Here is a 25,247-nt window from a genome sequence, read left to right as displayed (position 1 = left end):
CATCCGAGCCTACGTCATGTTCGAATATCAGTTCGGATCGATCATCACCCAACATCAAACAACTCCATCATTGACATTCTCTGCAGTATCAATAATGGCATCAAACTATGATGCTCAATATTTGCATGAGGACTACACCCCCTCAGAGACAGAATCCACGCTGTCAAGCCAGCTGATCTACACCCCCACATCGGAGGATATGAACGCATCCAAACTCTCCGCCGACGATCTCAAGCACATCGACATGCTCCAAAATGACGAAGAACAAGAAGAAGAACAAGCCCCGTTCTTGAACGAGCGGCCCCCAGAGTACGAAAAGGTCATTTCGGGGATGCCGACGGATTCAAAGGAGGGTGGGGGCGGCGAGAATTTCTACTTCCAAGATGAAGATAGCAGCGACAGTAACCCGAGGGGGAATTGTTATCGAGGCAAGAAGAAGAATACCCGTCGCGGACGTTGCCTACTTGGTTTAGTCAGGGGGTTCGTGTTATTCGGTGTGTTGTTCTGGGTGTATAGACTGTTGGGGACGATTTTCAGACCGGTATGTCTTTCCTTTCCCCGGATCTGCCTTGCAAGGCACATATGCACATAGCATACATACATACATACATCCATGCTAACATAGTACTATCCAACTATACCAGCCCTGCGCGGAAAACCCCGAACAACGAGAAATAACCATCGACAACGGGCCCCAGAGTATCCAAGGCCGATATCCCCTTTTCGACTTGTTATCCCTTTCCACCACCACCGGCGACATCACGGTAAGCGTAGTCCCGCAACTCGCTAGCTCTGAATCTCCCGATGAGCCGGCTCGATTGCGTATCCGGAGTACGTCGGGTAGTGTGACTGTCTCATTCTCTGCGCCGGCAGCGGCGTCAATGCCGGATGTTGAGATGGATATGATGATGGATGATATGGTGAAGGAGGAAGCAAACGAAAAGAAAGCCCTACAGAGCAAACGCAAGAATGACAAGAGAGGAAAATTCACCACCCATAACAGACTCACAAATAAACAAGGATGTACCCAGAAGGGTTTCTTCAAATGGACCAACGCATGCAAGAGCCACCGCAAGAATAAGAACAAGAACAAAAAGCGCATTTTGCCCGCTGAAGAATCAAATACTGATCCTAACTTCCTCCCTCTCCGACCTTACGAGATTGACATCCAAACAGAGACTGGGTCCATCGCTGGCCGATTCCTGGTCTCTTCATCTGTTCATCTCGTTACGGGAACTGGGAGTATCAATGCAGTTCTGGTACCTGTCACCTCTATGAACCAGGATCAAGGCCAAGATCATAATGTGTCCGTGACGACTACATCCGAAGAAGGCAGTCAGCAGATTCATCTCACGGAGCCCTTTTACGCCGACCAAGTCTCATCATCATTATCATCATTGTCTAAGAACAGCCCAGCCTTGGGCCCCAACGCTAACTCTAACTCTGGTAAATCCGACCCCGCCATCTCCCACGCAACACACCACAGCAACAGAGGAAGTCTACAAATCGCGTATCCCCGCCAATGGGCGGGATCTATTCACGCCCGCTCCGAGGGAAGTGTGAATGTTGGTGGACTCGGTGTGGACATTACCAAGGATAGTGATGAAGTCGTGGATGGCGTCAAGAAGTCTGATACTTCTGATGATGAGCGGTGGTGGGGGAGTCGGATGGATGTATCGTTGGAGTCGTCTCAGGGGGCGGTTGCGTTTTATGTAGGATGATTTGTGTTGGCTATTTACCTATAGAGTAGGTGTGTATGTCTAGCCATGATATAATGCTACTTCTCCTCTACCAAAACTACACATCTGTTGTAGGCTATGCGAAGATAAAAGTGACGAAATGGATAAGCCCTTGATTATCCTATTTAGATAACACGAACCAAAATAGACACACACAAAACCCAGATGGATGGTGGGAGAGAGAAAAAAGAGAAAAAAGAGTCCACCGGATATTCCCCGGGGAAAATAAGATAAAATAGATAAGAGACAAGCAAGAGTAACATAAAATAAAAGAGAAAGAGAAAAGAAAACCCGTCTCGTCAATGGAGTATATAACGCCGCACAAATGTTTTCATCCTCAAGCCGGATGGAAATCTCCATCTTTTCCCCCATGCCTGTTTTTTCAAATCTATATCAATAGATATCACAAGCTGAAGAAATCACACGCCGTCTATACCGGCTGGGGGGTTGGAAAAAAGAAAAAAAAAAAGAAAAAGAAAAAAGAAAAGAAAAGAAAAGAAAAGAAATCAAACAGTAGAAGCGAGAAAACAAGGTCTATCACACATCAGACATCAAAAATAAAGGCGTAGCAGTCCGAATCATGCAATGCATCCGTAGTAAAGGGACGACCACCGGGACACGGGGAAGAAAAAAATGGTAAAAAGAAAAGAAAACACAGGAGAGACATGCAAGCCCGTCCAAGAAGAGAATGCCGTCCGGTTCATCGTCCATGTTCTGTCGTATTTTTTCCTGTATCGCAGGTTCGCTGAGCTGGGGAGGGAAGACAGGGTAACCTGCGATCCAAACGTTCTGTCTCATCCGTTGGTAGTATGGGTTTAGAATGGGAACCCGCCGGGGAATCCGCCACGCTGACCCCCTCCTCCTCCGAACGAGCCGCCAGAGAAGCCGCCGCCACCGCCGCCTCCGTTCATCATGTTGAACAGGATGTTCGGGTCGATGTTGATGTGTGTACCGCCCATGCCTCCCATTCCGCCCATACCACCCATACCTCCCATGCCACCCATGCCTCCGAAGCCACCGCCTCCGAAACCACCACCGCCGAACATGTCAGCTGGGTCCATGAGGTCGTCTCCGTTATCGTAAGCAGCACGTTTCCTGTGATCGTTAGCATTGAACAGACGAGATTATGGAAAAAGGACACATACTGAGGGTCGATCAAAGTCTCGTAAGCCTCACCAACCTCCTTGAACTTCTCATCACCAGCCTCTCCATCGCGGTTCTTGTCAGGATGGTACTTGATAGCCATCTTGCGATAGGCCTTCTTGATTTCCTGGTCGGAGGCTTCCTTGGACACCTCGAGGATCTTGTAGTAATCCTTACGCGACGCCTTCTTGAGCTCAAACTCGGCCTTGCGGATCTCCTCTTGGATACCCTTCTCGGTCGGGTTGCTCTCAGCAACAGCCTTGTAGTCGCGCACTGCCTCTTCCCAGTTTCCGGCACCGCCGTGGGCCTTGGCACGCATCTTCTGAGCCTTGAGGTACGATGGGTCAAGGCGCAAGGCCTCGGTGCAGTCATTGACAGCGCTGGCGTAGTCCTTGAGGTTGATGTAGGCCTGTGCCCGATTCTGCAGGATCTTCGAGTTCAAGTCCTTGTTCTTGGGGTCGACCGTCAAAGCCTCTCCATAGAGGTCAATGGCTTGCTTGTAGTCCCTGGCCTTGAATGCAGCGTTTCCTTGCTCCTTGGTGCGCGACAGCTTCTGCACCATCCGCAGGAGACGAATCGCCTGCTTCATATCGGGATCCAGACCCAGGCACATCTTCAACAGCTTCAGCGCCTGGTCGGTTTCACCCAGACCGTAGAAAGCCCGGGCGCGAATCAGAAGGGCATCAGGGTCCTGGCTGTTCTCACGGAGCATGTTGATGGCGATATCCTGCGCCTTGCCAAACGAGTTGTCGTTGGCCAATTTGAGTTGAGCTTCCGCAGTGAGCAGCGTCCACTTGCGGGGTTCCTTGACGCCCCGGCCCAGAAGTTGCCGTGCCTGGTCAAGACAGAACAGCACCATGGAAACACCACGGTCCTGGGAGAGGGTCTCTTCCGCTTGGGTGATGAAACGGAGCATCTTCTCGGGGGCAGCCCGGTCGGTGGCGGAGGCAGGAGGTTGGACACGCGACAAAACGTCGAGCGCCTCGGTCGGACGACCCAGGTTGGTCAGGATACGGGCCAAACGGTAGAGGATCTTGGGGTTGTTAGGGTCGAGTTCATTTGCGCGCTCAGCATCTTCCAAGGCATCGAGGTAACGGTGGGCCGAGAGGTTGGCGGCAGCACGGTTGGAGAGGTAGACAGAGGAGTTGGGGTTGATTTCGATGGCTAGTGACGTTAGTGATAGGCCATGTGAAGAAAGAGACAAAAATAGAACATACCCTTGTTGAATTCTTCAATAGCCCTGGCATAGTTGCCATCCTTGAAGAACTTGTTGCCAGCCAACTTGAAAGAATCGGCTTCGGCAGCGGACGTACTGGAGCGATGAGGCGGCGGGGTGGGACTCTTGTTGCCATTGACGCCGTTGGTCTCCTTGGGAGAATCGATATCCATCGAACTCCGCTGATCCTCGCGAGCAGCAGCCATGGCGGTCAAACGACGTAATTCGTCGGGTGGAAGATTCAGCGGATGAGTGTCGGGATCGCGAGAGTAGGAGAAGCGGGAAGAATTCGACGAGGAAAAACTGAAGCGGGAGGGATTATGGGATTTGACAGTATTGGAGGAAGAAGAACGGCTGTGAGCGAGCGAAGAAGGACGAGAGGAAGATTTGGAGGGAGATTTGCGGGGCGAGGCGTAAGATTTGTGCCTGGATGGAAGAGAAGAAGAGGGAGAAGGAGGAGTGGACGAAGGGTGGCGAGCGGATTTGGAACGGTCGACGAGCCGATGAGGAGGTTGAGGATGCGGATGATAGGGTGGAGGAGGGGGGAGAGGATCTTTGGGAGGAAGAGGAGGAGGAGAGGAAGTCTTTTTCTTGTCCTTTTCTTTCTCCTTGGAGGGTAATTTCTTGGATTTGTCACGGGAGAAAAGCGGGAGAACCATTGGGAAGCTTTTTCGGGGGGAAGAAGAAAAATGAGGGTATATCGAAGTCCAACGAAGGCGGTGGAAATCTTTTTTTTTCGGCAGTGAAGAAAGGTACCCACAACGTTAGATGGACATGATATGATGATAGGGATGAGTAGGAGGAGGAGAATAATTGATGAGATAGATAGAATAAATGAGTTGAGCAGTTGAGTAGTTGTAGAGTAGAGTAAAGTAGAATTGTACTGTGATGCTGTATGAAGCAGAAGACAGCAGGAATAGAAGACAGACGGTAAGACAACAGAGACAGCAGACAGCAGCTATTTTAACTAAAGTGACAGCAGATCATCAGAAACAAGAATATCTTCAGCGTTTATTATAAGACTGGGCATAATGGAATATCATAATCTGTCACTTGAAGAAATCATGGAGGCTGGAAAACCGCTGGTCTGTGTTAGCGCGCAGACGTGGAATCCCATCGATCCGCGTGGCTGTCTGCTTGTATTTGTCCAGAGAATCAGTATTTCTCTTACAAGTAGTCGTAATTGGATCTCTTCCTGCATTGGTGTGTCCAGTCTTCAGACCGTAGTCTGCCTCGAGGGTTGATGCTGTCCATTGACCGTGCCCTTGATGCTATTCCGTCCAATTCACCAACCGCCAATTCCCATCACCAACCACCATCGCCATCACCATCACATCCATCACACTGGCTCCTCCTTCACTGTAACCCCTCCCTCAGTCTTCTCCTCTCCATTCTTATTCTCTCCGTTTCCCTCCCCCTCCCTCTCCCAAACAATCCCCAGTCCAAGCTCTCTAGCCGCCTCCTGCACAATGAGCGTCACCTCGTCTTTAACCCCATTCAACGCTTGGGAATAACCATACACCTGCGGCGCAATTATAGCAGCATAATAGTCTCGCGACATATAGCCCGCAGAGGTCGTCAGACAGTCTTTGATCATTCCCTCGAGATTCGTCATCAACGTCATCAAGTGCTCTTGGATATGCTGGACGACATGGCTGAATATCTGGGTGCGGTTGTCTGCCGTTCCCTGGCTCATAATATTACGCACGCGACTAAGAGTTCCTTTGCCTGTGTCTGATTAGCATTCGTGCATTGACAAAAAGGACTGGAATGAAGGGAAATACCAGTCTGCAGAGCGCACTCCCGATAGATCGGGGTCATTTCGGCAGCAATGACACTTGCAAAACCCCTGTTGATGTCTTTTGATGCACGTCTCACGCCAGTAGATATCTGCTTGAACTCCTGCTCGACGTTGCTGCAAGTCGAGTTTAGAATGCCATTAAGCTTTTCGACATTTTGTGTCGAAATAGTGCCTCCGGCAGAGGCAATCGCGGCCTGGTGAAAGGCGTACAGCTGGCGATTAATGTTCGCGATAAAGGCGTCGATTTGCCCTGGGACTTGATAATAGAAGTTTCTATTCAGTCAGTATGGGATCCAAGATGAGGATGTCTGACTTACCCTCTCCATGCGTTCATCATTCGATGGCGCATTGGATTCGCTCTGTTGCTGTTAGATCCTGATCTGATACATGGCAACTGACTTACAAGTCCTGGTTCCAATCCTATCACAGTTAGCAAAGCACAGGTGTCATCGATGCGATCCACTCACAGCCGTATAGAACGAACCACTGCGGTTACAGATTGCCCTGTATGTGTTGAATCGAACACCACCCTCGACGGCAGGTTTGTTCCATATAGAAACGACCTTTTCACAGTGATCGCACGCATATTTCGCCGCAACATCTACACCAGTCAGCCATTGCCTATACAGGAGGAGGGAAACATACCAAGTCTACTGACGACAGTCGTGTCCAACGATTGGCGAAGCTGCGTAAACAGCGCATCTTTCAGATTGTCCATACCCTAGACAGTCAGAACTATCACCAACAGACAGGCCTTCGACAACCATACACTAATCATCTGAGCAATAGTCTCATTGAAGCCACCCTCCAACTGTTTCTTCATCTCATCAGTCAAAATAAGAGCCGGATCTGCTCGTGTCGCCCACAGCGAAAGAGACTGAAGAAGCTGGCCAAACCGAGTCAAAAAGCGAATGGCAGACGCTTCTCTCGCTTTCTCCGTCAACGCAATACAATGAGCCTGCAAGAAGGGGATTTCAGTCTCTTCGATCGCCGTGAAGCCCGCCACGGCAGTCTCCTGCGCCAATCGCCCCTGAAGCTTCTGGTATGCCCGGATCGACACGCAAAAGACCGGAAGCCCTTTCTCCAGTTCCTTGTAGTCGCGAGATGAGGACTCCCCTTCGCCTTGGTGGAAATCAACTTCGTCGTCTTCAAACTCGGCGTCCAGGTCTCGGATTCCTCGGGCGAAGTCACGCTTGATCTCCTTTTTGGAGTAGCTGTTTCGAGCCTCGATGCAGTCGCGCAAAACGTTGGCCTCTGCGCTTTCGATCTCCTGTTGCAGTTTCTCGAGTTCGTCTTTTTTTAATTTGACTTGCTGGCTTAGGGCTCGATGCTTGGAGGAGAGTTGTTTTCTTCGTGCGAGTAATCCCAGCCTTTGCTGGTCGAGTCTCTGTTCCTGGAGTTCGGGTACTTCCTTCTCGGGTTGGTTATTCTCTGCTTGATGAAGCCCCAAGGGGCATTTTTGTTGTCTTTCATGGAACAGACTCCTTTCTGTCAGACGAAAAGCGCTCTTCATACTCCTGCCTCTTCCGTTTAAGCGGAGACTCAGACGAGTCCGATGAAGGATCCGCATAGTCCAAATATCCAATTTCATCATTCACGTCTTCTTCATCCTTGGTGACAAAGGCAAGCTCGTTGTGAAGATTCTTCAACTCGTCTTCAACCACCTCGCACATCTCTTCGAGCTCCTCCCGCGCATCGGTAGCCGTGGACTCCAGTCTCAGGGAATCCTGGACTTCGCCAACAGAGATATCGTCGGTCTTGGTGCAGATAAAGGTGATATTGCTAAACGCACCGTCCATGTGCATCTGCATCTTGAAGTTCTTGTTCAACAGATCTCGAGCGACTTTATCGTCAACGGCACGGTTGATAGGCGCCACCACCCAATGCGCTGAACACTGCTTCATGTAGTCCTCTGCGACAGCAACCCGAGCAGCATTCGAATCAAACACCCCTGGTAGATCAACGAGGACAGCACCGGTGGCCAAAGCAGCCGCTTTGACGTAGATCCGTACGACTCTGATGAGTGGCCAAAGACCCATATTACTATCAGGCTGGTCGGGTATCGACGCAGTCGATTTCGCCTTTCCCTTGGTACCGCGCCGTTTAGTTTTGCTGTCGATATACGACTTCAGCTTTTTGGAGAAGATCTTCGCATCATCCTCCTCGATGCTCAACGTACTCCCCAGCAAACCCGCCACACTCGCATGCCCCAGCAGCTCCTCAACAGAGGAACCCAAAATATCCCTCCCCCCGAGAAACGGATACACAGCACGGATCTTATCCAGCGCAACAGCCGCATCCGAATCCTTGGCGACATCATCCCGCACCACGTCTGCCTCGTCTGCCTCGTCATACTGCGGAAGAGGACTTGCAGTTCGCGCTCCCACTCCTCGCGCGAGATAAACGCTACCTCGGCTTTGTATCGCCGCGGGCTGGAGTGGTTGTACGAGATCTCGGTCGCGACGGCCGTAGACGCACGCATGCAGTTCGTCGCAAGGACGCCCTCTTCGTCCGCGACGGCGTTGATGAGCGACGACTTGCCCGCTCCCGTGCTGCCTACCACGCCGATAATCACCCTATCTGTGGTGGCGAGTTTGAGTGTCTCGCTGATCTCCTTTTGCCAGTCTGTTTCGCTGAGGGGAGTGGTTGTGTTGATTCGTTCGAAGGCGGTGCGTAGCTTCTCGAGGGCCGTTACGCCTTGCAAGACGCTTGCTTAGAGGGTTGCGATCTTGTCTGCTGTCTTGGGAGAGATATGCATGTTTCCGTACGATTTCACTAGCTCATCCTCGTCAAGCTGGATAACCTGGTTCTTGAAATCATCCACTAGGTAATCAGCACCCATCACCCATCACCAACAAAAAAAGCAAGAAGGGAAAAGAAGATAATACTCACCCGAAACCACCAACCCTCCAAGAACCCCCCTCTCCAAACCCCCAAAAAGCTTCTGATAGATCTTATCCAGAAAACCACGATACCTGGACCCACTCTCATCATCTCCAACACCGCCATCGCCAGTACCAGTACCAGCCAACCCAGCAGCAGCGAACCGACCATCAAGAAACCTAACCCGCTCACAGTAATCCTCCACACGAGTAGCGGGGAGAGAAAACCAGTGGTTTTTTAGGTCGGGGAGGGTGGGTTCTACATATCATACGTATCATTAGCATTTTCGCTCTTATTTTTCTGTAGGGTTGTCTCTTGTGTTTGTTTAATAGGGCAGACGTACTCACACCCTGACCCTCGTATGAACGGGCATGAAGGGCAGTCTGTTCAGCGATGAAGTGGATTTGGGCGTTGTGCATGGTTTGGTTGTCTGTGTTCGTGTCAACGTCCATGTCCATGGCCGTGGTCGTGGTCGTGTTCGTGCCCATGTTGGTTAGTTGAGCCGAAGGCTGAGACTTGGCTGTGTAGTAAGCTATATTGCGTGCTGTATAGATAGATAAGTAAGTCTTGAGATAGACAGACAGACGTAGAATGAAAAGGAGAGGAAGGAGAGGAAAGGAAGGATGTATACCTAATACAAAAGTTATATTTGTAGTAAGTTAGGGCTAGTCAGTCAAGTCGTGATAACTATTGTCTTGTATCAGGTAGATAAAGAAGAAAGAAAGAAAGGGTGAAGAGTGAAGGGAAAGAAAAGTCTAGTGTTGATATGAAAACAATAACATGGTGAATTCCCTCATTAACCATCACCGAGGGCGATGGATGAGAGTGTCATTGTCATGACAATGGGTAGTTCTCGGCGTTGAGCAACACTGCACATTACATGCCCACCTAGTATAAAGAAAAGAAATAATACAGTTTGTTTATCTGATTGAAATAATAGAATAGATTAAACTGAATATATTATACAAATACAATAGCATAAGAAAGAAAAAGAAAGAAAGAAACAAAGCAAGGCCAAGCCAGAGTAGGTATCACAAATGCACCAGATAGTCGTCAATCATCATTTCCAGAGTTAAATAGTATAAGGTAAGTAAGTAGTAAGTAGTGTAGTCCTCCGTCCTTCCAAGCAGTCTATACCAACGACCAACCGCTAAACCCACGCCAGCGTGGGTTTTGGTTTTGGGTTTGGTTGTCTGACTATCGTCTGACTCAGATGTCATTGTGGATAGCACGTGGGGCATTCTCTGACATTCTGGCATTCTTCATGTGTTTCAGATCGAAGAGAATCTCTCATCATGCTGGATGGGTGCTTCTTTCGAAGTCGGGTGCCGGTAGTAGGGCGTTCATTGGGTTCCAATGTAGATAGATGTAGACAGCATATCAACCTGATATGCCACCGAAATATTCAAGCAAGTGTCAGATCACTCAGCCGACAACACGATTAATCCGACGAGCAATCTCCGTCCACCGAGACTCACGCACAGCGGATCTCATCGGCGGAACGAAACGATCATAATAATGATTCTCATACGACGGAGGCCCCTCTTTGCCTTGATCCAGCATATCCTCCCATAGACGGTCATCCATGGATTGGGTATGAATGAGAGACGGGAGAGGATACCTCGGAGGCGAAGTCACCGTCGGCGGCGGGGCAAGAGTAGTAGTAGAAGCATTAGAGGGAATCGTAGCAGACGAGACGGGCGAAGCAGGGACGGAATTCGCGGGTCTAGGCAGCGGGGGAGACGGCGATTCCGAGCGATCTGGGCATCCTGACGAAGAAGAGCACTCCACCATCGCCCAGATACGCTCGCTCTCGAGCCAGACGAGCTGGTAGACACGCTGGGACTGGAGACGGGCCTCTGAGGGGTGCAGGTGGACGGTGTCCGGCGAGAGGTGATGGCCACAGGGCCAGGTGGGATGGAGATTCCCGTTTGAGCGGTTGCAGCGGGCGTGGTGGGCACGATCTCTGCTGGAGTGCTTGTTCTGGGGGAGCAGGGAGCCGGCCGAGGATGGTCTGGGGGGGATGATGCCCCGTTGTTGGTGGTGAGTTCTGTCGAGGGGGGTCTGGGCTAGAGACACATGCTCCAGTTGGACCCGAGGGATATTCATGTATCTTCTTCTCGGCGAAGGGGAAGGAATAGTGAATCTAGGATCGTTGATGGGAGGGCCTTCCAACGAGGAGAGATCCATATCCATTTTGGGCGGCATTGAAGATGATGGAGGGGTAGTCTTCACAGGATGGATAAGGAACGGAAGGAGAGAAAAGAAAAGAGAAAGAGAAAGACGAGAGAAAAAACAGGATGGACAAAGCCAGGATATGATGAGGGGGTCTGATAGACGGAAAGTGGATCGCCACGAAAAGTGCGAGGAATGATGGAAGATGAGACGAAGGAAGAAAAAAAGAAGAAAAACAAACAAGCTACGAGAGTGCCAGTTTGTATATGACAGACGGTGAATAAAATAAAATTTTCCTTTTCCTTTTCCTTTTCTTTTTCTTTTTTCTTTTTACCTTTCTTTTCTCCTGATGGAGATGACGCTCCAGAGCCGGGCAGGGCAGATTGTGGCAGAGGCGGTGCTGGTTAGACTGCGAATCCTTTGAACAACACCAGAAGCAGTAAACCCAATAAATAAATAAAAAATCAGGATTCGGGCGAGCAGAATAACAACAAAAATGAAATAAGAGAATATCACAGGGGCCAGCTCTTACGGATGGGTCCGACCCTCTGCATCGGTTCAGTATGGAGGATCCGAATCCAACACAACAACACAAAAAAAAACAGACAAAAAAAATAAAAAACAAAGAATCAACCTTATAGGGATCAATCCATCGATTCCCTAATCCGGACTGCCTTCACCGACTGGTTGAGCTGGTCAAAGGTGGGGATGAGAATCCTCCCGCTGCGTGGCCAAAAGATACGTATACGCAGAAATATCGTATATGGAAAAAACGGTTGGGGTCCAAAGCTTCATGGGAATAGGAGTAGAGCAGATATACTCAGAAACAGTCATTCACAGTCAGTTTGCCTCCGTAGTGAGGAATTACTGTGTTTGGCAATTAGAATTAGATCGAAGGATGATCAAAGGGAACAAAGGAAGAAGATCATCTCACCTCCACAAAGCTGAATATTGTACAGCACAGGATAGCATAGTATAGCCCACGACAATCATCGGGGATACCGACGGCCAAGCCGTGATAGAACGGACATGAAGCTGAAACCAACTCGAAACCCCCCGCGTGGTTCGTTCAGCAAAAGTGAAGCCGAGCAAATGTCAGTCCATCCAACACCCGGCGGGCTGGATCTGTTGGGTCAAGGCGGCGCTGATTGGCCGGGACGAACGACACTGCCACCAGGATGAGAAGACAGATTGTGCCTAAGGAGGCAATGCTTGGATATTCCCATCGCATCATTATTTCATTCCTGCCATTCCCACGGTTGAGGTTCATTAGGCTGTGGGGGGGAAGAGCATGCAGAGTATGTGCAGAGTAAAAAAAAGAACATGGCCCCTATTCGCGTGGCGGAGTTGGGGCGATTCGATCGAAGTTAGGTCGGTGTATACGAAAGAAAAGAATATAAAATAAAGAGGGGCTCCATTGTCTAAGCAGAGATCTGATGATAGATCGACTCATTTCTGCCCATAATAGAATATAAATATAAATCTGACCTGCCTTACCTCACCTATCCACCACATCACGTCCCCAAACATAGGTACAGTATCCATATAACGACATCATGGGGTTTGCATCTACCCAAAGTACTATCTATACGAATAAAGGACCACGAGATGAAACACCAACACACTTTATTCTAAACAAAGAAGAGAGCTCACCGGTTCCCAGCGTGATATTTATATTTCTTACACTTACGTACGCCACCTGACACTTCCACTGCCTCGAGTGTCCGAGATGAAAGAGCACCAAGGACAAAGAATAAGGTATCTGCTGACTACCTATCATCCAACACGAACATACCAACGATTAATCTATCTTAATCTATCGAATGATAGATCATGCGAGATATATTACTGACAAGGCTGTAGTTCCGATCGATAGCCCTGATGGGGCTGTGTATGCTATATGCGGATTACATGTCCGATGCACTACGCCCTACAGCTCAGCCGCAAGTCATACAGCCTACAGCCTTACACCACAGAACACGACATCACTACGCTACACTGCTTACAGTTAAAGGAGGGTCAGAACAAAGGAAAGTACATTGGGATATCAAAATCAATTGAGCTACAGATACTCCGGAACGAATAATGTGAAAGCTTTCATGGTTTACATTAAATCATACCAGCCACCAAGCGCTTCACACAACTCCGAAGCTATCCAGGAAGCCCAAGAAGAGAAGTATATATATGCAAAAATATATATAGAATCAGAAAAAAAAGGGTGAAAGAAAAATTACTCTCCCATAAATAACCACAACTAATTAACAAACCCCTTGACTCCCATCATCCACAAGTCCATGATGGAACCCGCTCCGAGGAAGCTGGAGGGAGCCAGTCCTGGAAGCACCCGCTCAGAGCGGAGCCGGAGACATGAGCAACCCGGGGCTACATTATAGACACGAAGGGAATCATTTATGCCAGGAAGAAGGCAGCGGCGGCGGCGGCACCAGCGAAGACAAAGTTGCCGGTGTTGGCGCTGGCGGCACCGGTGAAGAGGGAAGAGGGAGCAGAGGTGGAGGCGCTGTTATTGTTAGCTGGGTTCATCTGATAGAAGAGGTAAAGAAACTTACGTAGCGTTGCGGCCGCTGCCGGGTCCGTAGGGAGTGGGGGCAGGGACAACGGGGACGGAAGAAGAGGCCCAAGAGCCAGCGCTAGCGGGCTTGCTGGGGGTGGCAGCAGGGACCATGATGGTGGAGTAGGAGACGGTGGGCACACAGGTGGTCACAGCAATGACCGAGGCGCTGCTGCTCTGGACGGGAACGGGGACAACAGGAGCAGGAGCGGAGGGAGTGCCAGCGGGAGCGCTGCTGGAGGGAGCGGGAGCGGAGGGAGTCTGCGCGGGAACGGAGACAGAGACAGACTCAGACTCAGCGGGGGCGCTGCTGGAGGGGACAGCGGGGGCAACGGGAGTCTCAGAGGGGACATCCACGGAGACGCTGGCGCTGCTGCTGACAGGAGCAGGAGCAGTGGTCACAGCACCGGCACCCTCGGGGGTGGAGGTCTGACGCGAGGGGCAGTCGGTGACAGTGGGAGCACACGAGGTGATGGTGACATCCTCGGTCTGGTAGATGGTCTCGGAGGCAACAGCAAGGCTGGCGAAGAGAGCAACGGTGGCAGCAGTGAAACGCATATTGAATGATTTGCTGTGGGTGTGGAAATAAAAAATAACCGTCAAGGTGGGAGAGAAAGGAGTTTTATATGATTTTCTGTTGAAAATTGAAAGAGAGTGGTGATAGTTGGTTTGTTAAAGAGTGGCTGACCGAAGTCAAGAGAATAATTGCAATTCGAAGTCTGGGCTTGAGAGAAGGAAACAACAAGAAGAGATCGAAGGGGACGGGGGCGTCCGGGGCCTTTGTATGGCCGGGGAGATTAACCTGGAGATCGTCGCCTCTCCTGAACGCATCTTCTCCTTTTTTTCGTTGTTCTCCTGAGATGCGGTGTGTTCGTCCAATTGGCCTCGTGGGGGGGGTGTGGCAAAGTGGCCCACAGCCAATCGGGGTGATGGTGGGGCACTAGTGCCATTAGTTGGATGATCCTTCTGCTGTCTGAGTTGTTTACCTCTACATACTCCATAGTACATACTACATACTGATGCTACCTTATTCTTGTTTATTTTCTTATATTTCTCTACACCTCTACTCTAGATTCTCTGTATACACTCGTATCTTGTATATACAATCGCTATCTCTCAGTTCGATGAGTTGAGCCACACCGTTGCTAGCCAGTTTCATGTTTCTCCTCGCAGCCAATCAGACTGCTGATTCCCACTTTGGTAGGTCCGTTCCTGACGCCGTCTCACTCTACGGGGCTTGGCGTTTTCCCGCGGTGGGTTCTACCCCGCTTTCCAGCCAATGAGTTGGCCCAAGTGGAGCCTCCCCTGTTGCTCCAACCTTGGGACGTGTTGCTTTTCATAGGAAGGCGGAAGTTGGAAGACAGTGACATGCTTGCACATGCATGGTCGGCTGTCTATCCTCATCTGCAGACTGAGTCTGTTCTTACTCAGTGGTAGGTAAGATAATATTGTCGGAAATATCTAGGTGGGATAATACTATTATGGTAGGGTAGGAAATCCCGTGTAATATTAGAGGCTGTAGAGCCGACACTCCGAGACACACACAGACCAGACAGGTAAAACAAACGGAATAACTACGGCCAATCCACTGCATCCTGCCAGGGTCCAAGACAGATTGTATCATTCATGCAGTCTGACTCTGAATCAAGACATCAACCACTACCTTCAAAGCTTGTCCGGATAGAGTAAATAAACATATGGAGTCTGACCTATCCAAGCCAGCTTTAAGCACTATTGAAGCCTCGTGCTACTGTACTTCTCCAGATTCTGCAACACTATTTATGGAGTCGCTCGATGTCTTTCTTGCGACCTTGCCAAGTGCGTCTTTATTTTTAGTTTTCGTCAAGACTACTCCAGTTGGCTTCGGTGGTGCCGTTGAAAAGGGGTTCAACTTTCGACTAGTAGAGGATTCTGTATCTGATCTCGACAGTCATTTGATCCGAGCCTAATGCGGGATTATCGCAATATCGTGACAGTCCAGACCAGACTCTCAGACCAGACTCTCAGACATACTATTCGAATCGAATCGTTTATTGATTTCAGATATCTTGATTTTGATTCTGATTCTGATTTCTGATATTGGGAGCAAACTTTACTCCACCGATCAACAGGGGAAGTTCGTTCTGGTCGGCAGTTTGGTTGCTGTGGTCACCTAATAACTCTTCCTTCTTCCATCTCTTTTCGTTTTTCCTTTTTCCTCCATCCATCTAATCCATCATCCATCTCATCCCAACTTCTTTCTATTTTCATTCTATGATTCCGTCTTTATCTCATTCTCTTTTCTTTTTATCTGTCGAATGTCGATGGTTATCCCTATTCCCTTCCCTACGAACTCCGCGGATGATCTGGTGGGGTCCAACCATCCAGCTTCCAAGCGAGATCTTCACGCCGCGCGTCTTACTGGCAAAGTAGAAAAATAAACATCCTGTAGAACTATTCAGTTGCTGTCAGTTGAATTGAATTTGAGAATCCTGAACAGTTATTGAGAATTGAGATATTATCATGATATGTGTGAATGTGAATGTGATCGGATATACCGAGAATAGCAGATGGAGCCGCGGAGATTAATACCAGCCAAAGTGCCAACAGGGCTATCCAGACTCCATCTTGTGTCTTGAAAGTCTCAGCCACAGTTTATTTTAATCTGTGGGGCTTTAATCATTTCTATCATCATCAACGGTTCTATTCATCTTGTCCATGGATGAGTTGTGATATGATGTCAATATCAATAGAATCAAGGCACAAGGGCATCTATTAATACATAGTATGGATAATATGGATAATGGATACGTATCCTCGTATAGTAATCGTAGTGAACAAGGCTGATGTAGATCAACAATAGCCTTTGCATTTCTAGAGCTGATCATAGACAATAAAGCTGACGTGGTGGACGCACTTTTATATAGCAACTTCATGCCTGAATCCAGGGCATTATTGTTTCAGGACTCAACGTCTATCCAAGTCCGTTGAAACTGACAGGTCAAGTCATGAACAACGCACCAGTGGAGATCTTTCTGTCTTTACTGCTTCTTCCCAGACTAGCTGCTGTAGCTTAGCTGTCGATGCCGGTGATGGAGTTGCTGCGGGCGGTTTGGTTGGTGGAGGAGACGCCGGGCTGTGTAGTTAGTAGACTGTTCACTATAGGGTAAATTTTATTGAATATGAAATCAAGATGAATATGAATTGAAGATCTTATTACGATTATTCTTATTATTATTATACTGGAATATGAGATGAGTATGATGGAAATGAAGATCGATGAGGTGATGATTTTTACATGGATGCCTGATATGCCTCCACTCACCACCACAAAATCATCGTCAACCACACGACAATAATATTCTACAGAATACTCTCCAGTCTACTGTGTACAGAGAATATCAAATGATCTGTCAAGACAGTTTCAAATCTTTAGGCGCCTTTTGAAACCGGCTGGTTCCACCGTTTCGGAGACTCTCAACGTGATTATTATTATCTTATTATTAGCCATTCGCTTCCCACTCAGCTGGTTCTATCCTGCTCTGTCTCATATTTGGCATCGGCTCTTCTTTAATTAGGAAGATTGGCATCATAGCCTCAAAAGTGCCAGATTCGGCTGTCCCTCTGTCTCTGTCTCTCTCTCTCTCTCGCTCGCTGTCATCCTCGACTACTAGTACGCTCTCTTCCCCTCACACCGACCGTTCTTGTGTCTAACCAACGCCTCTCCTCCAGTCGCCATCACACTCGTTTCTCTTTCGCTGCCTTATCTGGCTCTCTCTCTCCATCCATCCAGACCCTTTCTCTTCAGCCTCATCTATCTTCGTGTCATCCCTTGATTCCTCTGCTACACCACCATCATCATCACCATCGCAGCACCCCTCCCTGGCAAGAAACCCGCCGCGTGTGCTCACGGCCCCACGGCCCTCTTTTGTTCCGACTGTCCTCTCCTCTTCCCTCTCTCTTTCCCCTCCCCTCAGCCTTGCGCTTTTTATTTCCCTTTCTTCCCTTTCCCTTTTTTCAAGGTGTCTTCCGACAAAGTCGCCGCTCTGGCTACCCTCGCTGATCCTAACGAGTTGTTCTTGCCTGGTGAGAGGCAAAACAATCTCGCAATGTCTTCTTCTTCCACCTCATCCTCCGTCCCTCTTTTGAGGCCGCCCGTGCCCGGCAATCGCAACAACGGCAATGGCCCTCGTCCTCCCAAACTCACACTTGGAATCCCTCCTTCGCCCAACGCCAGACCTGTCAATGGAACGGGTATCCCCGCCGCGGCCGCTGCTGCCCCCGAGGCCCCTCCGCCGCTCCAGCGTCCTGCGCAGCGCCCAGCTCCCCCGCAGTTGCGACTCGCTACTCCCATGGGCAGCAGTTCAGAAGTTCCCCAGCAGGCCCCTATTCGCCTTGCCAACGGCAGACCGGCTCCTCCGCCCCTCGCTACCACTGGATTGAACGAAGCAAACGGTCATTCGAGATCCGGTAGCTTCACTTATCTCGATGGCAAGGCTAGCGGTCCCGCCTCGGCCTCCTCATCCAACTACTCCGCCCTTTCGTTCGCCATGGGTCTGCGGCAACCGCATGGAACCCCGGATCCGTCGTCGGCTATCAGCTCTGTATACTCCGACCGCGAGGGCGTCTCAGAACGGGACAACGGTGTGAACTCGCTCATCCCGGATTTGGACAAGCTGTGTCTGGAAAAGGGCCGGCCCCTCGAACCCGACGATCTGGACGATGAAGGTTGGCTTGCTGCTAGTGAGCAAAAGAAAATTGTTGAGTTGGGAAGTTTGGGTGAGGGTGCCGGTGGTGCTGTTACGAGGTGCAGGCTCAAGGATTCAAAGACTGTTTTCGCATTAAAGGTATGTCTAGTTTGGGTAAAAGTTGTTTGTCATTTTATGCTAATATATGATCTAGATTATCACTACAGACCCCAACCCCGATGTCAAAAAGCAAATCGTTCGAGAACTGAATTTCAACAAAGACTGTGCCTCGGATCATATCTGCAAATACTACGGTGCATTTATGGATAAGTCGACGGGTACGATCTCGATTTCCATGGAATTCTGCGAAGGTGGAAGTCTGGACAGTATATACAAAGAAGTCAAGAAGTTGGGAGGTCGAACAGGTGAAAAGGTCTTGGGCAAGGTCGCAGAAGGTGTCCTGAACGGTTTGACATATCTTCACAGCCGGAAAATTATTCATCGAGGTATGCTTCTCGGAGATTTTGCAATATGCAGTCACTAATTCATGCAGACATCAAACCGTCGAATATTCTCTTATGCCGCGACGGTCAAGTCAAACTCTGCGATTTCGGTGTCAGTGGCGAATTCGGCACAAAAGGTGATGCCAACACATTTATCGGTACCTCATACTATATGGCTCCTGAACGAATCACGGGTCAATCGTATACAATCACATCAGATGTTTGGTCTCTCGGAGTCACATTGCTCGAAGTCGCCCAACATCGCTTCCCCTTCCCGGCCGATGGTACGGAAATGCAGCCCCGCGCCGGCCTGATAGACCTTCTCACCTATATTGTCCGACAACCGATTCCCAAATTGAAGGATGAACCAGCAAACCGCATTCGCTGGTCCGATAGCTTTAAATACTTCATTGAATGCTGGTGTGTACTTTGGTCTCGCGGCAGATTGAACCTCTTATTGACTTGATTCTAGTCTCGAGAAAGAACCCCCACGACGAGCGACTCCATGGCGGATGCTGGAACATCCCTGGGTGCAGGAAATGAAGAACAAAAAAGTCAACATGGCCAACTTTGTGAAACAAGTATGGGATTGGAAAGAATAAGCTCCGCATCCGCACCGCATTGCATCCGCCATCATTCGTCTTCTTTTCGACCCAACTCGCCATCCCTGCTTCCGCTGCCTTTTAATACCCTTGCATCTTTCATGGTCTCTCCTTTATTGTTATTTATGCATACCACATCTGGCTGGACCTGTTGGATTGACCTGGTTGTCAAACCATACGAATTGTGATCATGACACACTACGCTCATTTCCTCATTACAACGTCATTTCTTGGGTGGGCACCTGGAGTTGGAAAATATCTTTTTTTTACTTACGTCTTTCCTTTTGGGCCATGTACGAATTCGATCCTTGATATATGTTTTTTGTTTCATCATTCCCGCCAGCAGGGTTTCTGTCGAACAGGGGAAAATAGGGTTCATTCATCGCAGTCAGCGGCCAGCAGTGCTGACGCATTTTGTTTCGTTTCTTTTTTTATTTATATTTCGGACCGGGACAAACAAATGGTTCTTCTTCATCTTGTACCTTTTTTCTCGTGGTGTTTTTATTTAGCCTTTCATATTCTCGTGATGGGTACATACATACATTCTGTTGTATAGGATTTTGACCTTTTCTTTTCTAGTATAGTACCTATTTGGTTTTTGTGTGTATGTATGTGTCGTATATACTTATTTGAATGGCAAGAAAGACGCATTTGTTAGAATAGTGTATTCTGCGCTCTAGCATTTATTATGTATTGAATTACAGTACTCCACGCTTAGACTGTACATGATATCATATCGCTCATTTATCATCGAAAGAAAAGCTAAGACAGGCATAGGCATCTATCGGTTAACAGGCTGAGCACCAAGGACCCAGCCAATCCCACTCGCCAAGCCGCCCGTGACCATATTACTAACGACGTCTCTCTTGCGGACTCTATCCTCGTGATCATCGTCATGGTCGAGATGCGATTCGGCGCCATGTTCCGACGAGTTCGCAGCAGCCGCGCCACCATGAAGCGGGAACGCATTCTTGTGTAACGCGAGGGCGGCGCCGCGGGCGACTTCGAACAGACCCATGGGTGCTTCTTCGTAATTCGAGCGGCCTTGTTGTCTTGCGCGCGCGCGTTTCGCGTGCTGTTGTTGCGTTTCGAACGCGTCTCGTTCGCTGTCTGTGGGCCCGAAGCCGCCGGGGACGGAGGAGAGGTTGTCGCCTTTTGTGTCCCAGGCGTCTTCTTCCTCTGATTCGCGGGTGCGGAGGTTGGAGAGTTCCTCGTCGCAGCGGCGCCAGGCGCCGAGGATTTCGGGGAGGGGGTCGGGCGAGGGGGCGAGGACGAGGGCGAGGGAGAGGAGTTCCATGCGCTGGGAGAGTTGGGTGATTTGGGATTGGAGGGTAGAGGATGTGGAGGGGACGGGGGAGCGGTAGCGGCCGGCGTTGTAGACGGCGCGCCAGGAGATGTCGTCTTTGACGACGGGGTCGGTGAGGGGGGAGGTTGGGAGGTGGGTTGGGGGGGTGAGACGGGTGAGGATGTATGAGTAGGCAGTGCCAAAGTCATTGGATGAGAGGGCTGATGAGATGGCTAGGGAGATGATGCGTCTTTCGGCCATGACGATGGCGTCTTCTGAAGAGCTGGGTGGGGGATGTTCGTAGTGTGAATCATCGTCTGATACACTCGGTGGAAAGCCAGCTGCTACCAGATTTCGCCCGATGGACAGGAGGTCGTCAAGTTTTGTGTAGCTTTTCGAGTTCTGGTCGAGTACTTTTTCGATGAGGGAAAGAGGGTCCGAGTGGACCCGGATGCTGACAGGCTGGAAGGGGACGCCATGCTGTAGAGTGAGAGAGTAGTAGGACAACGCATGCGTTGCGGAGATGAGAGCTTGGATCTGCTTGAATGACACAGAATCCGAGAAGTGTGATTTGAAGGCTTGCAGGCTAGTAAAATATCAGCATTGCTCGTCTCTCGGCCTATGAGCAGAACTTACATATCATGTGCCCTTTTCATTCCACCCCGCGTCCTGTTACCGTTGCTCGCATTGTCGTATGCCGTAAAGTTGGCGTCTTTGACAGCGGCTTCAACCTGGGCTGGTTGCAGGGGCGCCGATTCCCAGTTGGTGAAAATGTCCACGGCCAGTTGGTATTCTGGGTATGTTAGCATGGGCAACTGGGAGGTCGTAATGTATAGCTTACCTCTGGCCTCTAGCAAAGCCTTCAAGATTTCGGTTTCTACTACATGTCGGGGAACTCTCCAGAAAAGTCCATGATAGCCTTGGTCCTTTCGTTCACTGTGATCTGCCTGCCAGTCCCGAAGCCAGAGCAGCTGCTGGCGGATCTTTCCCCAGTTACGACCAGATCTGGTCTGGTTAGTGATAGAGGTGACAACGCTTCGTAGTTCCGACAGTTGCATATCCTCGTTACTGTTGAGGCATATGTTGGCGGCTGTCCGGCACGGTATCGGATGGCCGAGTTCGTTCAATGTCTGGAGGGAGATGAGGATGGCGCCGAGGAATGAAATCGAAGAGGTAGAAGGATGCGTCAATGGGTTTGAAGACGCCAGCAGAGCGTTTGGCAGTAATGATGCTCGAGACGTTGACGAAATCGGCCCCGCATCAAATGTTACGGTGGGAAGCTCTGAGTCGCCTGGTATTGTAGAGGATTGGTCGAGGTCAAGCAGCTTGGCAATCCGGGTGATAATCTGAATGGAGCCCTCCAATGCAGATTTGCTGGGGTCGGGATTCGTGTATATCACAGCCAAACCAGCTTGTCCGTACCGCAGTCGTAGATCCGCGATATCTTCGTCTTCTGCCTGTTGTTCCTTCTCATAACCACCGAGGTCCACGTCCTCAGGTCCATCCCAGTGAGCGAAGGCGCTCACCACGCTGTCACGATCGACCAAGCTCCGCAACAGCAGCCATTCATTCACACATTGCCAATGTGCACCACCTTTTGTTGGGCGATATACTTCGTCCTGCGGAAGAGAAATTGAACTTTGCTGTGCCGCTTCGTTGAGCCTCCGTCTCTTCGACCGATTGCTGCCGTGAATCCAAGCACCGACCAGCCCACGAAGGTTGTTTACTAAATCCATGCTGTCTGCTCGCGGACCTGTCATCGAAAGGAGTACGTTGATTGCTGTCTGGCCATCCATAGACTCTATCATGTCCAAAGTGAAGGTTTCATCTCGGCTCGGGTAGTATTCGTAGTTCAAGCGGAGGAGTGGTAATAAGCTAGAAATCAGCCAGGTCCGTAGAAATGGCGAGCGGTGGTAGAACGGCAACAAGAGGTCAAGGATCAGCGGTTGAAGAGCAGTTTCGGAGTCGATCAAATGCGCCCGATGGATCAAGAATTGGGTCAAGGGGTCTGCAGTGTTGTCGTCGTTGTCGTCGTCGGGATGCTTGAGAGGTAGTAAACGAAGCTTCCGCACGCGTTTCCTTGCAACTTGCTCAGGCAGATCTTTGACAGAAGAAATGTCGATATCGTCATCCGCAGATGACGATGTACCATCCACGAGCTCCTGAAGCACAGGGGTGTAATACTGAGGTTCCGTGCTCTCTGGCAAAAAGGTTAAGATGATGCGCAAGAGACGATCAAGAGGGAGAACGCCGGGGTAGAGAGAGTGCAGCTGTGGCAGATGAGCAACATTGCCACTGGCACAGAGGTCAGTAGCCAGAAGAATCGCATGCGCGGAAGAGAGCCCTGCGAGAACCGCCATGGCCACTAGAAAACTCCCATTTAGAGACAAGGCGTGAGGATCGTGAAGGCAAAGCGGGTGATGTGTTCGCAGACAACGTCAAAACGGCGGGCGCTCGGGCCAGGCGGAAAGCGGCCAAGCGCAGTTCCCGTTCACTTCGACGTCCCTCCGATCGGTCCAACACGCCTGGAAAAGCCCCTCGATCATCAGCTTTTCGTCCCCTCCATCTCACGCAATGGCTTCTGGTTTCGGTCTTAACGGCGGTATGTACTGATTGCCCTTCGATTGGCGTGTCTGCGGTCGCCATGGCAGTGGGGTGTGCCTGCTGTGCTGCGGTTTTCTTTGACGGGCGTCTCCGGCTAATTCATCTCTTGTACCTCTACAGGTCCCTCCCGCTGCTATTCCTTCTGGCAGGAAACCCTCGGCTGCTACGTTGTCAATGCCGGGGAGGGTGAGGCCGGCAAGAAGAAGTGCATGCCCGCCTTGGAGGATTACTACGAATGTCTTCACCACAGAAAAGAGGTACGCCAGCTCTTCAATTCCTGTTCACGACGAGGTGGCTGTGAATGAATCCACTACGGAGTGCACTGGATATACTGGAGATACTCGATACTTGATATATACGAATATCTAACTCATTCACTAGGCTCTGCGAACAATGAAGCTGCAGGCCGCCTACCGCAAGGCCGAAGCAGCACACCCCCGTGAGAATGCGCCCAAGGCCGAGCAGATTCGCAGTCTGGGATTGTTAGGGAAGGATGAAGAATCGACAGCTCTGTTGGCCAAGCAATAAGAAGTGATGCGCATATCCGGAGTGCGGTTGTTTTACTTTTCCTTTTCATATCAATGTACGCTCTTACCACATGGATGTTTTGATTGTATAAATGGCAATCGTTATCAGTTCAAGAATGCCCTGGCTGTTATGTAGTGTAGTTTGAAAACTGGAGTATTTGTCATTCATCATTCGTTGACTTGCCTTCTCATGTTCGGCTTCGCAGTTGCCTTGCCAGTGCATTCATTATCTTACAAGCTTTGGTGAAGTGACTATTGTATTTATTCCTGCTTTTTCTTTTGAAAACATTCTATTAGACTTGCTTCTCTGGTCTAGAACCAAGGCTCCACAAGGAAATTTAAAGATACGGTAAAGTGAAGATTGCGTAGGGCTGCCACAGACGAGTATATGATGTCGGAGCTAGATATATATACAGTCACTTGGAAATAGTTACATCATGACAACGACACGCGATATTCTATTCAACTAAAATAAAATTGACAATTAGATGGATTGAATTTTACTTGAATTTATATAACAAAGCAAAATAAGATATCCTTGCTTGTAGACAAAGAAACGAAAAGTACACGAAAAAAGTACAGAAATCAAAAATAGACGGGGTGTGATTGGAGCAGCAGTCGCCAGGCCACCTGGCAGCCTGAGGCAGCGATATGCATCCATCTGCATCCATTGTCCAGAGCTTCAGATTGATCTTTTTCTTTCTTCCATCTCAAATTGTGAAACAACACAGTTGGATGTGTCAACTCGAGATTGCGACTGCTATCACCACTTCTACATACTGTATAACGAGGATTCTTGCTTGTTGGCGAAGAATCCTTCTCTCTGAGGCCATCTGGCATTTCTTGGCATTGTGATTGGATCGTCACCACTCCTAGTATTCCATTGCACATATTTTATGTCGCATAGAAATGACACGAATATCACTCTCAATTCACTTTCACTTCACTTTAATTGTGATCAGACAATTTTATCTTGAATCCGACTGAAAGCAGGGATATCACGTGACATTAGAAAACCTTTGCGGCGGTGGAGGCCCTAACCCCGATGCGGCCTAGCGCGCAGGGCCCAAACATGGGTAGGCGCGCCGAGCCAAAGAGGGCCCCCAATGATATAAACAGGCTGCGTGACCTCGAAAAGAAGCAGGCGAGAAAAAGTCGATCCAAGACGTCTTGCGCCGCTGACTGATCACGTATACTCCGGTACGTACTCCTCGATCACCAGCCTCCTCCCCCCTTGATCGGCCTTATTATGATCCTTTTGGTCCTCTGATTTCTCCGTTTCTTATTTTACCTTGCTCTTACTGATTGATTATTCTCCAGTTTGCCGTCCCCGTCCATGGCTGCTGGGGCGTGGGTGTAACAAACCTGTATCCATACCTCTCTCCATACACTCTCCATACATACATACTTCCCTTTTTCTTTTCTTACTTAATCTTGCGGGGAGTCTGGGGGTCGTTGTTTGTACTTTCTCGTTCTTCTTCTTATACCCCATTGTCTTTTTTTGCTTTCGCGTTTCTCTTCTTTCTTCTTCTC

General features: G+C 49.5%; 8 protein-coding genes across 8 annotated transcripts; 3 read left to right on the top strand and 5 right to left on the bottom strand.

Annotated features, from left to right (window-relative positions):
* Window positions 1-16: 16 nt before the first annotated feature.
* Window positions 17-1,829, top strand: ASPWEDRAFT_26055 (uncharacterized protein; the record flags this gene model as incomplete). Its single annotated transcript, XM_040832804.1, has 4 exons — window positions 17-541; window positions 645-1,712; window positions 1,746-1,754; window positions 1,815-1,829. The coding sequence occupies 4 exons, from the start codon at window positions 17-19 to the stop codon at window positions 1,827-1,829; spliced, it is 1,617 nt and encodes a 538-aa protein (XP_040690274.1).
* Window positions 1,830-2,554: 725 nt separating this feature from the next.
* On the bottom strand, window positions 2,555-4,304 carry ASPWEDRAFT_26054 (DnaJ and TPR domain protein; the record flags this gene model as incomplete). The annotated part of the gene is made up of 3 exons (XM_040832803.1): window positions 2,555-2,834; window positions 2,885-4,046; window positions 4,100-4,304. 3 exons carry the CDS (start codon window positions 4,302-4,304, stop codon window positions 2,555-2,557), a joined length of 1,647 nt encoding a protein of 548 aa, XP_040690273.1.
* Window positions 4,305-5,437: 1,133 nt separating this feature from the next.
* ASPWEDRAFT_170108 (uncharacterized protein) lies at window positions 5,438-9,270 on the bottom strand (the record flags this gene model as incomplete). The annotated part of the gene is made up of 12 exons (XM_040830569.1): window positions 5,438-5,826; window positions 5,883-6,172; window positions 6,217-6,258; window positions 6,303-6,319; window positions 6,367-6,500; window positions 6,545-6,620; window positions 6,669-7,365; window positions 7,415-8,231; window positions 8,255-8,607; window positions 8,668-8,722; window positions 8,792-9,040; window positions 9,126-9,270. The coding sequence occupies 12 exons, from the start codon at window positions 9,268-9,270 to the stop codon at window positions 5,438-5,440; spliced, it is 3,264 nt and encodes a 1,087-aa protein (XP_040690272.1).
* Window positions 9,271-10,207: 937 nt separating this feature from the next.
* On the bottom strand, window positions 10,208-10,978 carry ASPWEDRAFT_170107 (uncharacterized protein; the record flags this gene model as incomplete). The annotated part of the gene is made up of 1 exon (XM_040830568.1): window positions 10,208-10,978. The coding sequence occupies one exon, from the start codon at window positions 10,976-10,978 to the stop codon at window positions 10,208-10,210; it is 771 nt and encodes a 256-aa protein (XP_040690271.1).
* Window positions 10,979-13,366: 2,388 nt separating this feature from the next.
* ASPWEDRAFT_170106 (GPI anchored serine-rich protein) lies at window positions 13,367-14,084 on the bottom strand (the record flags this gene model as incomplete). Its single annotated transcript, XM_040830567.1, has 2 exons — window positions 13,367-13,475; window positions 13,525-14,084. 2 exons carry the CDS (start codon window positions 14,082-14,084, stop codon window positions 13,367-13,369), a joined length of 669 nt encoding a protein of 222 aa, XP_040690270.1.
* Window positions 14,085-17,614: 3,530 nt separating this feature from the next.
* On the top strand, window positions 17,615-19,298 carry ASPWEDRAFT_50051 (dual-specificity mitogen-activated protein kinase kinase; the record flags this gene model as incomplete). Its single annotated transcript, XM_040837371.1, has 4 exons — window positions 17,615-18,352; window positions 18,408-18,699; window positions 18,747-19,116; window positions 19,169-19,298. The coding sequence occupies 4 exons, from the start codon at window positions 17,615-17,617 to the stop codon at window positions 19,296-19,298; spliced, it is 1,530 nt and encodes a 509-aa protein (XP_040690269.1).
* A 781-nt stretch (window positions 19,299-20,079) lies between these two features.
* Window positions 20,080-22,943, bottom strand: ASPWEDRAFT_170104 (secretory pathway Sec39 family protein; the record flags this gene model as incomplete). Its single annotated transcript, XM_040830566.1, has 3 exons — window positions 20,080-21,169; window positions 21,220-21,376; window positions 21,425-22,943. 3 exons carry the CDS (start codon window positions 22,941-22,943, stop codon window positions 20,080-20,082), a joined length of 2,766 nt encoding a protein of 921 aa, XP_040690268.1.
* A 214-nt stretch (window positions 22,944-23,157) lies between these two features.
* On the top strand, window positions 23,158-24,044 carry ASPWEDRAFT_152132 (uncharacterized protein; the record flags this gene model as incomplete). Its single annotated transcript, XM_040829622.1, has 3 exons — window positions 23,158-23,185; window positions 23,308-23,444; window positions 23,569-24,044. 3 exons carry the CDS (start codon window positions 23,158-23,160, stop codon window positions 23,713-23,715), a joined length of 312 nt encoding a protein of 103 aa, XP_040690267.1. The 3' UTR covers window positions 23,716-24,044.
* Between the last annotated feature and the right edge of the window lie 1,203 nt (window positions 24,045-25,247).

This window comes from Aspergillus wentii, assembly GCF_001890725.1.
Source record: "Aspergillus wentii DTO 134E9 unplaced genomic scaffold ASPWEscaffold_3, whole genome shotgun sequence".
NCBI lineage: Eukaryota > Fungi > Ascomycota > Eurotiomycetes > Eurotiales > Aspergillaceae > Aspergillus > Aspergillus wentii.
Note: the sequence above shows the minus strand (reverse complement) of the source record. Positions and strands in the feature narration are given on the sequence as shown.